This window comes from Oryx dammah, unplaced genomic scaffold (assembly GCF_014754425.2).
Source record: "Oryx dammah isolate SB20612 unplaced genomic scaffold, SCBI_Odam_1.1 HiC_scaffold_26, whole genome shotgun sequence".
Taxonomy (NCBI): Eukaryota; Metazoa; Chordata; class Mammalia; order Artiodactyla; family Bovidae; genus Oryx; species Oryx dammah.
In genome coordinates, this window is record NW_024070210.1 from 42,532,643 (window position 1) to 42,550,928 (window position 18,286).

Genomic DNA, 18,286 nt, shown 5'->3' on the forward strand with positions numbered 1-18,286 from the left:
GAATCGCAGCACGTCAGGCCTCCCTGTCCTTCACCAACTCCTGGAGTTCACTTATACTCATGTCCATTGAGTCAGTGATGCCATCCAGCCATCTCATCCTTTGTCGTCCCCTTCTCCTCCTGCCCCCAATCCCTCCCAGAATCAGAGTCTTTTCCAATGAGCCAACTCTTTGCATGAGGTGGCCAAAGTATTGGAGTTTCAGGTTTAGCATCATTCCTTCCAAAGAACACCCAGGACCGATCTCCTTTAGAATGGACTGGTTGGATCTCCTTGCAGTCCAAGGGACTCTCAAGAGTCTTCTCCAACACCACAGTTCAAAAGCATCAATTCTTCGGCACTCAGCTTTCTTCACAGTCCAACTCTCACATCCATACATGACCACTGGAAAAACCATAGCCTTGACTAGACAGACCTTTGTTGGCAAAGTAATGTCTGCTTTTGAATATGCTATCTAGGTTGGTCATAACTTTTCTTCCAAGGAGGAAGTGTCTTTTAATTTCATGGCTGAAATCACCATCTGCAGTGATTTTATTCTAGGCTATCATAATTTTAAAACTAATTTTAACGTGCTAGAGGGAAAAATGAATTATCTTTCTAGTATCTCTATAGAAAGTTATGCACAAAACAATGGTCATAAAAGAAGCAATCAAAAAATAGGGCACCAAAAATAGAGGAACAAAGGTATTATAAAGGTCTATCAAGTAGTGAATTAATGAAGCTGTTATTTTTCTGAATTTTTGATATGCATGGTATGTTACAGATTTTCAGAACTGAGATTTATAAGGATTTTTTTTCTCATGCTAAATGAACATTACCTTTAATACTTAGTTTTGTATTAGTTTAAAGCTTCAAAAAAAAATAACTGGATCTAGCCCTGACAACCACCCTCCCCCTTGCTCAGTCAGTCATCTCCAGGCACAGTGCCTCTTTGTTGTTCCTCTAACAGGCCAGGCACATTCTCACCTCAAAGTTTTACACTTGCTGGTCTCTCTGCCTAAAATGCTTGTCCTCCAGTAACTACATGACCCCCCTTCTCACTTCTTTCAGATATTTGCTCAACTATGTCTTTCTCAATTCAGCCTTCCCTGATTATCATTTTTAAAACTGCAACACCTCCAGTACACAAGATGACTTACTTATTCATTTATTGTTAACTATCTCTCCCCATCCCCCCACAAGAATGTAAGCTTCATACAGGTTTAAGAGTTTTTTATTTTTAAAATCTGTTTTGCCAATGAATTTGACCTTTTTCTCAAGGGCACATGTAACCTTAACCAGGATAGATCACATCCTGGGCCATAAATCTAGCCTTGGTAAATTCAAAAAAATTGAAATCATTCCAAGCATCTTTTCTGACCACAATGCAGTAAGATTAGATCTCAATTACAGGAGAAAAACTATTAAAAATTCCAACATATGGACTGAACAACATGCTGCTGAATAACAACAAATCACAGAAGAAATCAAAAAAGAAATCAAAATATGCATAGAAATGAATGAAAATGAAAACACAACAACCCAAAATCTGTGGGACACGGTAAAAACAGTGCTAAGGGGAAGGCTCATAGCAATATAGGCATACCTCAAGAAACAAGAAAAAAGTCAAATGAATAACCTAACTCTACACCTAAAGCAACTAGAAAAGGAGGAAATTAAGAACCCCAGGGCTAGGAGAAGGAAAGAAATCTTAAAAATTAGGGCAGACATAAATGCAAAACAAACAAAAGAAACCATAGGAAAAAATCAACAAAGCCAAAAGCTGGTTCTTTGAGGATAAATAAAATTGACAAACCATCAGCCAGACTCACCAAGAAACAAAGGGAGAAACATCAAATCAATAAAATTAGAACTGAAAATGGAGAGATCACAACAGACAACACAGAAATTCTGGATCATAAGAGACTACTATCAGCAACTATATGCCAATAAAATGGACAACTTGGAAGAAATGGACAAATTCTTAGAAAACTACAACTTTCCAAAACTGAACCAGGAAGAAATAGAAAATCTTAACAGACCCATCACAAACACGGAAGTTGAAACTGTGATCAGAAATCTTCCAGCAAACAAAAGCCCAAGTCCAGATGGCTTCACAGCTGAATTCTACCAAAAATTGAAAGAGCTAACACCTATTCTACTCAAACTCTTCCAGAAAACTGCAGAGGAAGGTAAACTTCCAAACTCATTCTATGAGGCCACCATCACCCTAATACCAAAACCTGACAAAGATGCGACAAAAAAGAAAACTACAGGCCAATATCACTCATGAACATAGATGCAAAAATCCTTAACAAAATTCTAGCAACCAGAATCCAACAATGCATTAAAAAGATCATACATCATGACCAAGTGGGCTTTATCCCAGGGATGCAAGGATTCTTCAATATGCACAAATCAATCAACGTAATACACCATATTAACGAATTGAAAAATAAAAGCCATATGATCATCTCAATAGATGCAGAGAAAGCATTTGACAAAATTCAACATCCATTTATGATAAAAACTCTCCAGAAAGCAGGAATAGAAGGAACATACCTCAACATAATACAAGCTATATATGACAAACCCACAACGAACATTATCCTCAATGGTGAAAAATTGAAAGCATTTCCCCTAAAGTCAGGAAGAAGACAAGGGTGCCCACTTTCACCACTACTATTCAACATAGTTCTGGAAGATTTGGCCACAGCAATCAGAGCAGAAAAAGAAATAAAAGGAATCCAAATTGGAAAAGAAGTAAAACTCTCACTGTTTGCAGATGACATGATCCTCTACATAGAAAACCCTAAAGACTCCACCAGAAAATTACTAGAGCTATTCAATGAATATAGTAAAGTTGCAGGATATAAAAACACCACGCAGAAATCCCTTGCACTCCTATACACTAATAATGAGAAAACAGAAAGAGAAATTAAGGAAACATTCCATTCACCATTGCAATGAAAAGAATAAAATACTTAGGAATATATCTACCTAAAGAAACTAAAGACCTATATATAGAAAACTATAAAACACTAGTGAAAGAAATCAAAGCTAATAGATGGAGAAATAAACTGTGTTCATGGATTGGAAGAATCAATATAGTGAAAATGACTATACTACCCAAAGCAATCTATAGATTCACTGCAATCCCTATCAAGCTATCAACGGTTATTTTTCACAGAGCTAGAATAATTTCACAATTTGTATGGAAATACAAAAAACCTCGAATAGCCAAAGCAATCTTGAGAAAGAAGAATGGAACTGGAGGAATCAACCTGCCTGACTTCAGGCTCTACTACAAAGCCACAGTCATCAACACAGTATGGTACTGACACAAAGACAAAAATATAGATCGGTGGAACAAAATAGAAAGCCCAGAGATAAATCCATGCACCTATGGACACCTTATCTTTGACAAAGTAGGCAAGAATATACAATGGAGAAAAGACAATCTCTTTAACAAGTGGTGCTGGGGAAACTGGTCAACCACTTGTAAAAGAATGAAACTAGAACACTTTCTAACACCATAAACAAAAATAAACTCAAAATGTATAGTTTCAGAAACTATACAACTCCTAGAGGAGAACATAGGCAAAACACTCTCTGACATAAATCACAGCAGGATCCTCTATGACCCACCTCCCAGAATATTGGAAATAAAAGCAAAAATAAACCAATGGGACGTAATTAAAATTAAAAGCTTCTGCACAACCAACGAAACTATAAGCAAAGTGAAAAGACAGCCTTCAGAATGGGAGAAAATAATAGCAAATGAAGCAACAGACAAACAACTAATCTCAAAAATATACAAGCAACTCCTGCAGCTCAATTCCAGAAAAATATATGACCCAATCAAAAAATGGGGCAAAGAACTAAACAGACATCTCTCCAAAGAAGACATACAGATGGCTAACAAACACATGAAAAGATGCTCAACATCACTCATTATCAGAGAAATGCAAATCAAAACCACAACGAGGTACCATTTCATGCCAGTCAGAATGGCTGCAATCCAAAAGTCTACAAGCAATAAATGCTGGAGAGGGTGTGGAGAAAAGGGAACCCTCTTACACTGTTGGTGGGAATGCAAACTAGCACAGCCACTATGGAGAACAGTGTGGAGATTCCCTAAAAAAACTGAAAATAGAACTGCCATACAACCCAGCAATCGCACTGCTGGGCATACACACCAAGGAAACCAGAATTGAAAGAGACATGTATATCCCAATTTTCACTGCAGCACTGTTTATAATAGCCAGGACATGGAAGCAATCTAGATGTCCATCAGCAGACGAATGGATAAGAAAGCTGTGGTACATACACACAAGGGAGTATTACTCAGCCAAAAGAAGAATACATTTCAATCAGTTCTAATGAGGTGGATGAAACTAGAGCCTATTATACAGAGTGAAGTAAGCCAGAAAGATAAACACCAATACAGTATACTAACGTATATATATGGAATTTAGAAAGATGGTAACAATAACCCTGTATGTGAGACAGCAAAAGAGACACAGATGTATAGAACAGTCTTTTGGACTCTGTAGGAGAGAGCAAGGGTGGGATGATTTGGGAGAATGGCATTGAAACATGTATAATATCATATGTGAAATGAATTGCTAGTCCAGGTTCAATGCATGATACAGGGTGCTCGGGGCTGGTGCACTGGGATGACCCAGAGGGATGGTATGGGGAGGGAGGTGGGAGGGGGGTTCAGGATTGAGAACACGTGTATACCCGTGGCGGATTCATGTTGCTGTATGGCAAAACCAATACAATATTGTAAAGTAATTAGCCTCTAAATAAAATAAACAAATTTATACTGAAAAAAACAAACCAAAAAAAAAAAATGTTTTGTCCGCAGTTGTTTATTTTCTGTTTGGAACAGTGTCTGGTGAGAAACAGGTATTAGTATGTATCTATGAAATGGCTGTCTGACTGACTGGATCAGTGGATAAATGAGTAAGTGAATGACTGAACTACCAGTCAAGGTTGAAATTAACATAAGACAACCAGCACTACCACAGTGATACAAGATCATTCCAGTCAAAATCATTGAAATGTGATGTTTTAATTGGTTTATTCATCATATGAAGGCAGGTTTACAATTCACAGTAGGCTTTTCATTTCTGAATTATTAAAAAGTATTTTTCTTTATAAAAAATACTATGTTTGCGATTACCTCATAAACTTTCAGACTTCATTCCACCATCAAAAGAAAATCCAGATTTCAAAATTAAGACTAGAAATAAAAAATCTTAATTTTCTTCAAATTACAAAGTTCTATTTGAACAAATAGTGAAAGTAATGTTTTGGAGAATAGGTCCACCATCCTGATTGTGGGCTGGGAAGTGTGGGATTCTTGCCATCCTGGGGATTGAGATTTGGACATTTTATAGACAAAATCTCTATAGCTTCCTAGGTGGTAATAGTGGTAAGGAACCTGCCTGCCAGTGCAGGAAACATAAGAGATGTGGGTTCAAATCCCTGGGTCAGAAAGATCCCCCAGAGGAGGGGATGGCAATCCACTCCAGTATTCTTGCCTGGAGAATCCCATGGACACAGGAACCTGGCGTGCTACAGTCCACAGGACACAGGAACCTGGTGGGCTACATACAGTCCACAGAATCCCAAAGAGTCAAAAACGACTGAAGCAACTTAACACACAAACAGCATTTACTAACACTACTTAAAATAATAACAACAACAGCAACCATTCAGTAGGTGCTTACTATATGCCAGGTATTGGCTCAAATGCTAAATTAAAGGAGTGTTCTAAGGTGTGGGTCTGTGAAAGGAATATAAAGCATCTTTAATAATAAATCATTATAATTCCATGGATGAAATTTTTCAATTAAGAGAATTTTTTTATAAAACCAAAGCATGACTATTAGATTATTATAATAGTCTAAGTATTATAATATAATAATTAGATTATTACACAGTTGGAAATACTAAATAATAAAATGGAGAATTGGAACAATGTACTTGGAAATATGTTCTAACACCAATAAACATGTATGACATAGAATGCAATTCTGAGTATTACTGCATTATTCACTGGAATGAGGCAGCTCAAAATAGATCTATATTTGTATATGTGTCATAGCTAAAGCTTAAACCCATTCTAGTAAAGAAGACTGATTAACATATTAATAATTAATTTATTCAACTTAACTATTCATTTTGCTCATTTCTTACTTCTAATCCTAACAGTCTAAAATACTTACCTAATGACCCAGATAATCACGATGGTGTGATCACTCACCTAGAGCCAGATATCCTGGAATGTGACTCAAGTGGGCCTTAGAAAGCATCACTATGAACAAAGCTAGTGGAGGTGATGGTATTCCAATTGAGCTAATTCAAATCCTGAAAGATGATGCTGTGAAAGTGCTGCACTCAATATGTCAGTATATTTGGAAAACTCAGCAGTGGCCATAGGACTGGAAAAGGTCAGTTTTCATTCCAATCCCAAAGAAAGGCAATGCCAAAGAATGCTCAAACTATCGCACAATTGCACTCATCTCACATGCGAGCAAAGTAATGCTCAAAATTCTCCAAGCCAGGCTTCAGAAATACGTGAACCATGAACTTCCAGATGTTCAAGCTGGTTTTAGGAAAAGTAGAGGAACCAGAGATCAAATTGCCAACATCTGCTGGATCATGGAAAAAGCAAGAGAGTTCCAGAAAAACATCTATTTCTGCTTTATTGACTATGCCAAAGCCTTTGACTGTGTGGATCACAATAAACTGTGGAAAATTCTGAAAGAGATGACAATACCAGAACACCTGACCTGCCTCTTGAGAAATACAGGTCAGGAAGCAACAGTTAGAACTGGACATGGAACAACAGACTGGTTCCAAATAGGAAAAGGAGTACACCAAGGCTGTATATTATCATCCTGCTTATTTAACTTATATGCAGAGTACACCATGAGAAACGCTGGGATGGAAGGACAAGCTGGAATCAAGATTGCCGGGAGAAATATCAATAACCTCAGATATGCAGATGACATCACCCTTATGGCAGAAAGTGAAGAGGAACTAAAAAGCCTCTTGATGAAAGTGAAAGAGGAGAGTGAAAAAGTTGGCTTAAAGCTCAACATTCAGAAAATGAAGATCATGGCATCTGGTCCCATCACTTCATGGGAAATAGATGGGGAAACAGTGTCAGACTTTATTTTGGGGGGCTCCAAAATCACTGCAGATGGTGACTGCAGCCACGAAATTAAAAGATGCTTACTCCTTGGAAGGAAAGTTATGACCAACCTAGATAGCATATTCAAAAGCAGAGACATTACTTTGCCAACAAAGGTCCGTCTAGTCAAGGCTATGGTTTTTCCAGTGGTCATGTATGGATGTGAGAGTTGGACTGTGAAGAAAGCTGAGTGCTGAAGAATTGATGCTTTTGAACTGTGGTGTTGGAGAAGACTCCTGAGAGTCCCTTGGACTACAAGGATATCCAACCAGTCCATTCTAAAGGAGATCAGTCCTGGGTGTCATTGGAAGGACTGATGCTAAAGCTGAAACTCCAATACTTTGGCCACCTCATGCAAAGAGTTGACTCATTGGAAAAGACTCTGATGCTGGGAGGGATTGAGAGCAGGAGGAGAAGGGGACGACTGAGGATGAGATGGCTGGATGGCATCACTGACTCAATGGATGTGAGTCTGAGTGAACTCTGGGAGTTGGTGGTGGACAGGGAGGCCTGGCATGCTGCAATTCATGGGGTCGCAAAGAGTCGGACACAACTGAGAGACTGAACTAAACTGACTGAATGATGAATCCAACCTGGATTATATTTGTCTTTAAACTCTCACAACTGTAAAACTTAATTTTCAATATTTTTTGAAGGAAGGGGCCTGGGAAGGGCCGATGAAACACATAATGTGACCTTGGTCTGATCTTCCTAGCCTGCACCCTATGGAATAATGCATGTTGCTCCACAACCCTCACATTTTGGAATCAATAATAGCTTTAGAGCTTAAATAAAGCCTCCAATTATCTACTTCTTTTGCTTCCTATGTTACCTAACAACCTAAAATCTGAATTAGGTATTTTACATATGAACAACATTCTTTGCTGTTCATATGTAAAATATGAAGCACATATATGCTTTAACGTGGTCATCTTTGGACCTCCCATTCAAGCTTACACCAAAAGGATAAATTACAAATAACAAACAAACAAACAGACTGTAAGTGTGTTTTAAATACTTGAGTCAGTTAGCTAGAATTTTCCACATGCTGAAGACTGTGAGATTTATGTGGATATGGAGATAATAAATAGTAAAGCATATATCTGAGAGAAAATTCTTGTGTTCCCACAATACTTAATGATTGGCTTGTTATATTTTTACATACATCAATGTCCCAAGCCTCCTGATGATGTTGTGAAAGTTTATGTAAATATAAGTGCACATTTCTTAAATGTTGATCTTAAATAACTCATTGAAGTGAAATATCACTTCTGCCTGATTCTCCCCCTGACAACAGCAGGCTGACTAGAAGTTCTCTAGTCTGTGCTCCTCTGGAAAACATACTGGTAGTGATGTTTGGTAAATTGTTATTAAGTTATCACTGCTATTGTAAACTTAATTGTATAAAGATACATGTTTTTACTAAATCATAAAAAGTTATGTCAAGTAAAGTTGGTACTACCTAGCATATCATAGGTGCTCAAAAATGTTTGTTGACTGCCTGAATAGAGGAGTGGAAGACAGAGGAGAGGAAGGAGAGGAGAGGAAGGAGAGGAAGCAAATGTGGCAAAATGGTAAATAAATGAATATTGTAGATTGAATAAGGTCTCCAGCATCACCTGATGCCGAAGCTGATGCTGCAGTACTTTGGCCACCTGCTCCGAGGAGGCGACTCATTGGAAAAGACCCTGATGCTGGGAAAGATTGAAGGCCAAAGGAGAAGAGGGCAGCAGAGGATGAGATGGTTAGATAGCGTCACTGATTCAATCTACGTGAACTTGAGCAAACTCCAGGAGAGAGTGGAGGATAGGGAAGCCTGGCGTGCTGCAGTCCATGGAATCACAAAGAGTCGGACATGACTTAGCAACTAAACAACAAAGTTCTCCAGTCTATAAATAGATCTACAAGAATTGATAATCTAAAAATCAAGATATGCAGATGACACCACCCTTATGGCAGAAAGTGAAGAGGAGCTAAAAAGCCTCTTAATGAAAGTGAAAGAGGAGAGTGAAAAAGTTGGCTTAAAGCTCAACATTCAGAAAACAAAGATCATGGCATCTGGTCCCATCACTTCATGGGAAATAGATGGGGAAACAATGGAAACAGTGTCAGACTTTATTTTTGAGGGCTCCAAAATCACTGCAGATGGTGACTGCAGCCATGAAATCAAAAGACGCTTACTCCTTGGAAGGAAAGTTATGACCAACCTAGATAGCATATTCAACAGCAGAGACTTTACTTTGCTGACTAAGGTCCATCTAGTCAAGGCTATGGTTTTTCCAGTGGTCATGTATGGATGTGAGAGTTGGACTGTGAAGAAGGCTGAGCGCCGAAGAACTGATGCTTTTGAACTGTGGTGTTGGAGAAGACTCTTGAGAGTCCCTTGGACGGCAAGGAGATCCAACCAATCCATTCTGAAGGAGATCAGCCCTGGGATTTCTTTGGAAGAAATGATGCTAAAGCTGAAACTCCAGTACTTTGGCCACCTCATGCAAAGAGTTGACTCATTGGAAAAGACTCTGAGGCTGGGAGGGATTGGGGGCAGGAGGAGAAGGGGACTACCGAGGATGAGATGGCTGGATGGCATCACTGACTCAGTGGGCGTGAGTCTGAGTGAACTCCGGGAGTTGGTGATGGACAGCGAGGCCTGGCGTGCTGCGATTCATGGGGTCGCAAAGAGTGGGACACGACTGAGCGACTGAACTGAACTGAAAGATGTAACATTCCCAATCATGATGATGCAAATGATGGTGACACCAAAGTCAGTGCCTCAAGTCATGTGGCCACTGTAACAAGTCCAAGAGGAAGGAACTAGCCTCACCTTTCTCTGCGAATTAGCACCACAGTGAATATAGTCCCAACTATGCGGCAACATTTCACCTCATTACAAAGCTATTTACACAATGGACTACTTAATAGCTCATTACAAATAGCTATGACAGTCTGTAAAATGAAATTCTGTATGAGTAAGATCAGCAAGTTGTGTTCCCCATCAAGAGTGGTTCAAGTAACTAATTTATTAGTTTCCCAATTAAATATTATTTCATAGTATTTGCACCCAAGATGTTCAATCCAAAACGACTGAGTGGAATGACTTTTGGAATGGACTTTTGCCAAAAATCAATATGACGACAAACTATTCTAAATCTAAAAGAAAATAAAGGAGTTTAAAGCCAAATACAATGTGTGAACATTATAATTAGGTATCATACCAAAAATAAAAACAAGCTCTGAGACATGAGATGTGGGGACAATTGGGGAAACTGAAAAAAATGGAATGTATGTTACTTGATCATAAATGTTACATTTCTTGGATGTGGTGACAATACTCCAGCTAAGATGGAGAATGTCCTTGTTCTTAGGAGATCTGTGCTGAAGTATTTGGGGATAAGAGTCATGATGTCTTCAATAACAAAAAGGTTTATGTGTATGCATTTGTTTGGGTGTGTGCTGGTGGAAGGAGAGGAAAAAGAGGAAGCAAATGTGGCAAAATGTAACAACTGTAGAATTTAGGTGAAAGGTATTTGGGTGTTTATCATTCTTCCAATTTTTTGTAAGTTCCAACATTTTCAAAATTAAAAGTTAGAGGAAAATATAAAAAAATGTTATAGAAAAAAGTTTAAGGTAGAAAAGGTATCTATGATTTCAATATTATGATTTAAGAGCCAGTTTCAAAATGATGCACACCATAGTTCCATCTGGAGATAAGTGGATAAATATACATTAACGCATTAATAGAGGTCAATGATTGGAGCCCTCTAAATTGGGCAACATGGCACTCTGGAGCAGTTATCTCTGGACTGTCCAATTACAGTTACTTCTATTTTCTTATTTTTATTCATAAAAAATTGCTTATTTTATACATATGCATTCATATATACATAGAAATTATTTTAAAAGAGTGAAACTGAACTTATCAAAACCTCGCAACAATAGATTCTGTTGGCAACTTGTCCTTGTCAAAACTGGTTAATCTAATGTTTACATTATTAAGATAATACCAGTGACTAAGTATAAATAAATCACTTTATTTGAAAAATATAAAATGACAATAATTCTAGACTCTTAAATAAGCTCTGGAAATATGAAAATATTGCCCCAGAGGGCATAATTAATGACCTACAGGTGCAAATTACACTGAGACAAATTTCAGCTCATTATGAAACTGAACATTGGGATGAATGTGTCCAACAAGTGAACAGACTGCACCTAGAAATAACTGCCCATCAAAGTGGGTTAACCAACTGTCACACATAGGATTAGAAGAAGAGTATTAGATATACTCTAATCCAGCCTTTCCTTTCTAACAAGTCTGAACTAAAACAGCAGTAATAAACCAAATACACTTCCACTAAAGGAAAAACTACACAATAATCTGTCACTGACTAAAAAGGTTTAAGACAAGATTAATACTCTCAGGTCACAATGCTGTATTTCTTAACACTAGAATACTATTAAAACTGTTCTGCTAGACAAATTACTCAACCAAAAACCAAATGTTTCTTGCCATAATGAACCTAAATTATTTCTAACCATACGATCTTAGTTTTAAGTGTTGGTATATTCATACAATGGAATACTGCTTTACAAGAAAAAACCTGAATAACAAAATATTGACACATGCAACCACATGGAAATGTCAAAAACATTACACTTAGTGAAAGAAGACACAAGAATACATGCTGCATGGTTTCATTTATACTAATTTCAAAAATAGGCAAATCAACCAAATAGAAATCAGAAGGTGGTTGTGTACAATGCAGGGAAAATGAAAAGGTGGGGCACAAGGAACTTTCTGGAGTGAGAGAAATATTGTCTCTTGCTTTTTGGTGATAATTACAAATCTACATAAAATTGTCAAAGGTCAAACAGAACACTCAAGATCTATGTGGTTTTTGCTTATAAATTATACCTCTTTGAAATTAAAATGAATGCTAAAAAAATCATATTTGCTTTGTATCTCCTGAAGAACTCAGTACTTACCAAGTGATTTCTTCTTACTGCAGAACATTATTGCACTTGATTCTTTTTCACCAGGCCTCACAGCTGGCCTATATAAGAAAATGGGATATGTACAAAACATTAGTATTTGAGAAACACTCGTTAACCAAAAATTCCCATCATTCAGCTTTCTTCCTAGTCAAATCTAGATGACTAGGAAGTCATTAACACAACAAAGAATAACAGACTCCATTTATGAGACTTAAATCTAACCAGACAGACACAGAAAACAAACTTATGGTTACCAAATTGGAAAGGGGGAAGGGATAAATTTTGAGTTTGCAATCAAAATATACACACTACTATATATAAAATACAAGGATCTGCTGTATAGTACATGGAACTATGTACGATGTTTGTAATAACCTATAATAGAAAAGAATCTAAAAAGGAATGTATATATGTGTGTGTATATATATACACATATGTATATATATACATATACATATATATACATACACATACATATACATATATATGTACATATATATAGAAAGAGAGACCCAAGTCAATTTGTTGTACACCTAAAACAAACACACCATTGTAAATCAATTCTATTTCAATTAAAAATTTTAAGAGAGACAATTCTATATAAAAATTACCTATTTGTATTACAGCAGATATATGGAACAAACTTAAAGTAAGAACAAGTATGAAATTCAATTTGGGATTAAAATGGAGCCAAATTTTCTAATATATCCAAAACTCTGTAAATTTGAATATTACAGAGGTGATGCTCCAACACCTGCCTTTTACTTAAGTGCCAAGTGTGATTCCTTCCAGAGTCACCCAAGTCCAGGAAGTGCAGATGGCCCCAAATAGAATTAAATGAAGGAGGAACATGCCTAGACACATAGTAATCAAACTGACAAAAACTAAGGACAGAGAAAATATTAAAAGCAAGAAAGAAAAAGCAACAAATAATAAACAAGGGAATTCCCATAAGACTATCACTTGATTTTTTAGCAGAAACTGTACAGGCCAGAAATGACACCCCACTCCAGTACACTTGCCTGGAAAATCCCATGGACGGAGGAGCCTGGTAGGCTGCAGCCCATGGGGTCGTGAAGAGTCGGACACGACTGAGCAACTTCACTTTCACTTTTCACTTTCATGCACTGGAGAAGGAAATGGCAACCCACCCCAGTGTTCTTACCTGGAGGATCCCAGGGACGGCGGAGCCTGGTAGGCTGCCGTCTATGGGGTCACACAGAGTCAGACATGACTGAAGCAACTTAGCAGCAGCAGCAGCAGCAGCAGTACAGGCCAGAAGGGAGTGGCTTGATATGTTGAAAGTAAAGAAAGGGAAAAACCTAAAATCAAGAATACTTTGCTCAGTGTGACTCTCATTCAGAATTGATGGAGAAATCAAAAGCTTTATAGACAAACAAAAGCTAAAAGAATTCAGCACCACCAAACAAGTGTTACCACAAATGCTAAAGCAATTCTTTAAGCATAAAAGAAAAGGCCACAATTAGAAACAAGAAAATTACGAAATGGTAAAGCTCACTAATAAATGTAAACATATAGTAAAAGTAGGAAATCATCTACACACAAATATGATGTCAAAACAGTAATTGTGAGAAAAGTAAAGTACAAATGCAGGCTATTTGAAATGCATTTTAAATTAAGAAACCAGCAACTTAAAACAATCATGTATACATATAGACTGCTACATCAAAACTTCATGGTAACCACAAACAAAAAATCTATAATAGATAAACACACAGAAAAGAAAAAGAATCCAAACACAACACTAAAGATAGTTATCAAATCACAAGAGAAGTAAACAAAAGAGAAAAGGAATTTTTAAAAGTCCTACAAAATCAAAAACAACTTTAAAATAGCAATAAGAACATATATATCATCTCAAATGTAAATAGATTAAATGCTCCAACCAAAAGACATAGGCTGGCTGAATGAATACAAAAACAAGATCCGTATATGTGCTGTCTATAAGAGACCCACTTCAGATCTTGAGACACACACAGACTCAAAGTGAGGGGATAGAAAAAGGTATTCTATGCAAATAGAAATCAAAGGAAAGCTAGAGTAGCAGTACTCCTATCAGACAAAATAGACATTAAAATAAAGACTGTTACAAGACACAAAAAAGGACATTACATAATAGTCAAGGGACCAATAGAAGAAGATATAACAATTATATATGCACCCAACACAGGAGCACCTCAATATTTTCAGCAAATGTTAACAGACATAAAAGGAAAACTGACAGTAGTACCACAGTGGAGGACTTTAGCATTGCACTTACATCAACAGAAACATCATCCAGACAGGAAATCAATAAGGAAACACAGGCTTTAAATGACACATTAGAACAGATAAATTTAATTGACATTTATAGAGCATTCCATCCAAAATCAGAAGAATATATCTTCTTTTCAAGTGCATATGGAACATTCTCCAGAATAGATCACATGCTGGACAACAAAGGAAATCTTGGTAAATTTGAGAAAACTGAAGTCAGACCAAGCATCTTTTCCAACCACAGTGCTCTGGGACTAGAAGTAAATTATAAGAAAAAACAGCAAAAACCACAAACACATAGAGGCTAAACAATATGCTACAAACAACCAATGGTCCACTGAAGAAATCAAAGAGGAAATTAAAATATACCTAGAAACATAAAAATGAAAATACCATAATCCAAAACCTGTGGGACATAGCTAAAGTAGTTCTAAAAGGGAAGTTAATAGTGATACAAGCTTAGCTCAGGAAACAAGAAAAATTACAAACAACAACCTAACCTTACACTAAAGCAACTAGAGAAAGAACAAACAAAACCCAAAGTTAGTGGAAGGAAAGAAATCATAAAGATCAGATTGAAAATAAATGATATAGAGACAAAGAAAACAATAGAAAAGATTAGAGAAACTAAAGATTATTCTTTGAAAAGATAAATAATTGATAAACCTTTACAGACTCATTAAGAAAAAAAAAGGAGAGGATTCAAATCAATAAAATCAGAAATGAAAAAGGATAAATTACAACTGACAGCACATAAATTCAAAGTATCAGAGACTACTATGAATAACTATACACCAATGAAATGGACAACCTAGAAGAAATGGACAAATTCTTAGAAAGGTACAATCAACTAAGATTGAGTCAGGAAGAAACAGAAACTATGAACAGACCAATTATATGTACTGAAATTGAACCTGTAATTTAAAAAAACCCAAACAAAAGGCAGGACCAGATCATTTCAAAGGTGAGTTCTATTATACACTCACAGATTAGCTAACACCTATCCTTCTGAAACTATTTCAAAAACTGCAGAGGAAAGAACACTCCCAAACTCATTCTATGGGGCCCCCATCACCCTGATACTGAAAACAAACAAAATATGACAAAAAAGAGAAAATTACAGGTCAATATCAATGATCAACACAGACATAAGAATCCTCAGTACTAACAAACCAAATCCAACAATGCATTAGAAGGATCATATACCATGATAAAGTAGGATTTATCACAGAGATGCAAAGATTTTTTAATATCTGCAAAATCAGTGTGTGATACACCACATTAACAAGTTGAAAAATAAAAATCATATGATCTAAATAGATGCATAAAAAGTTTTCAACAAAATTAAATACCCATTTGTGATTTAAAAGAAAAAAGAAAACCTTCTATAAAGTGAAAAGAAAATCTTCCATAAAATGGGCATAGGGAAACTGCCTCAATGTAATAAAGGCCATATATGACAAATCCACAGCTAATATCACACTCAATGGTGAAAAACTGAAAGCATTTCCTCTAAGACAGGAATAAGACAAAGATGTCTAGTCTTCATCACTTTTATACAATATAGTTTTGAAAGTTCTAGCCACAGCAATTTGAGAATAAAACAAATCCAAATTGGAAAAGAAGTAAACTGTTACTGTTTGCAGATGATGCGACACTATACATAAAATATCCTAAAGATGTTACTAGAAAGCTACTAGAACTCAATGAATTTGGTAAAGTTTCAGGATAAAAATTTAAAACACAGAAATCAGCTTCACTCCTATATACTAATAATGAAAGATCAGAAAGAAAAATTAAGAAAACAATCCCATTTACCACTATAAAATACTTGGAAATAAACCTAGCTGAGGAGGCAAAATACCTGTACTCCAAAAACTATTAGATGCTGATGAAAGAAATCAAAGAAGACACAAATAGATCAAAAGATATAACATGTTCTTGGTTCGGAAGAATCAATAATGTAAAAATGGCAATACTATCCAAGGCAACCTACACATTTAATTCAACCCCTATCAAATTACCAATGGTATTTTTCATAGAACTAGAAAAAAAATTTTAATTTGTATGGAAACACAAAAGACCTCAAATAGCAAAAACAGTCTTGAGAAAGAAAAACAGCTCGAGGAATCAGGCTCCCTGACTCCAGCCTATTGTACAAAACTATAATCATTAAAACAGTATGGTACTGGAACAAAAATGGAACTGAAGATCCATGAAACAGGATAGAAAGCCCAGAAATAAACCTACTCATCTATGGTCAATTAATCTATGGCAAAGGAGGCAAGAATACAGTGGGAAAAAAGCATTCTCTTCAATAAGTGGTGATGGTAAAACTGAACACCTACATATAAAAGAATGAAATCAGAACATTCCCTAACACCATACACAAAAATAAATTCAAAATGGATTGAAGACCTAAATGTAAGACCAGAGTCTAGAACTCCTAGAGGAAAATATAGGCAGAACACTCTCTGACATAAATCACAGAAATATCTTTTTGGATCCCCTCTCCCAGAGTAATGGAAATAAAAACAAAAATAAACAAGTCAAATCTAATTAAACTTAAAAGTTTTTGCCCAGCAAAGGAAACCATCAACAATGTGAAAAGACAACCTACAGAATGGGAGACAATATTTGCAAATGATGCGACCAACAAAGGGTCAAGCTCCAAAATATACAAACAGTTCATGCAGCTCAATATCACAAAAACAAAAACCCAATAAGTAAAAGATCTAGATAGACATTTCTCCAAAGAAGACATACATAGGACCAAAAAGGCAAATGAAAAGCTGCTCAACATTGCTAACTAAGAGAAATGCCAATGAAAACTACAATAAGTTATCACCTCACAGTAGTCAAAATAACCATCATCAAAAGGTCTATCAGTAATAAATTCTAGAGAGGATGTGGAGAAAAAGGAACCCTCTCCACTATGGAGAACAGTATAGAGGTTCATCTAAGAGCTAAAAATAGAGCTACCCTATGATTCTGCAATCCAACTCCTGGGCATAATTCAAAAAGATACATGCACCCAATGTTCCCTGCAGCACTATTTACAATAGTCAAGACATGAAAGCAAACCAAATGTATATTGACAGATGAATGAATAAAGACGTGATGTACATGTGTGTGTGTATGGAATATTACTCAGCCATAAGAAAGAATGAAATAATGCCCATATGCAGCAACACGGAAGTACCTAAAGAGTACCAGGTACTAAGTAAAGTAAGCCAAAGACAACAATCATACAAACATTATTTCCACATAGAACCTAAAATTTTAAAAGACACAAATGATCTTATTTCCAAAAAGAAAGAGACTCACAAAGAGAGCAAACAAACTTATGACTGACAAATGGGAGAGGGCATAGTGAAACAGATATATTAGGAGGTGGGGTTAACAGACACACATGCTCAGTTGTGTCTGACTCTTTGCGACCCCATGGACCAGGTTTCTCAGTCCATGGGATTCTCCAGACAAGAATATTGGAGTGGAGTGCCATTTCCTTCTCCAACATATACACACTCTGTATAAAACAGGTAGCCAACAAGAACCTACTGTATAGCACTAGGAACTATACTCAATTTATGTAATAACCTACCTATAAGGGGAAAGAATCTGAAAAAGTATATGTGTGGTGTACATATATGTGTGTGTGTATATGCAATGCTGCTGCTGCTGCTGCTGCTAAGTCACTTCAGTAGTGTCCGACTCTGTGCGACCCCATAGATGGCAGCCCACACGGCTCCACCGTCCCTGGGATTCTCCAGGCAAGAACACTGGAGTGGGTTGCCATTGCCTTCTCCAATGTATATGTGCTACATAATA

The 18,286-nt window shown here is 36.6% G+C and overlaps 1 protein-coding gene across 1 annotated transcript in view; it reads right to left on the reverse strand.

The window, feature by feature from the left end:
* Window positions 1-18,286, reverse strand: part of ATP8B4 (ATPase phospholipid transporting 8B4 (putative)) — a 284,590-nt gene that overhangs the window by 260,163 nt on the left and 6,141 nt on the right. Inside the window, exon 2 of the mRNA XM_040226490.1 lies at window positions 12,170-12,237. Coding sequence (XP_040082424.1) covers window positions 12,170-12,197 — 28 coding nt within the window. The 5' untranslated portion in view covers window positions 12,198-12,237. The remainder of the gene's footprint in view (window positions 1-12,169; window positions 12,238-18,286) is intronic.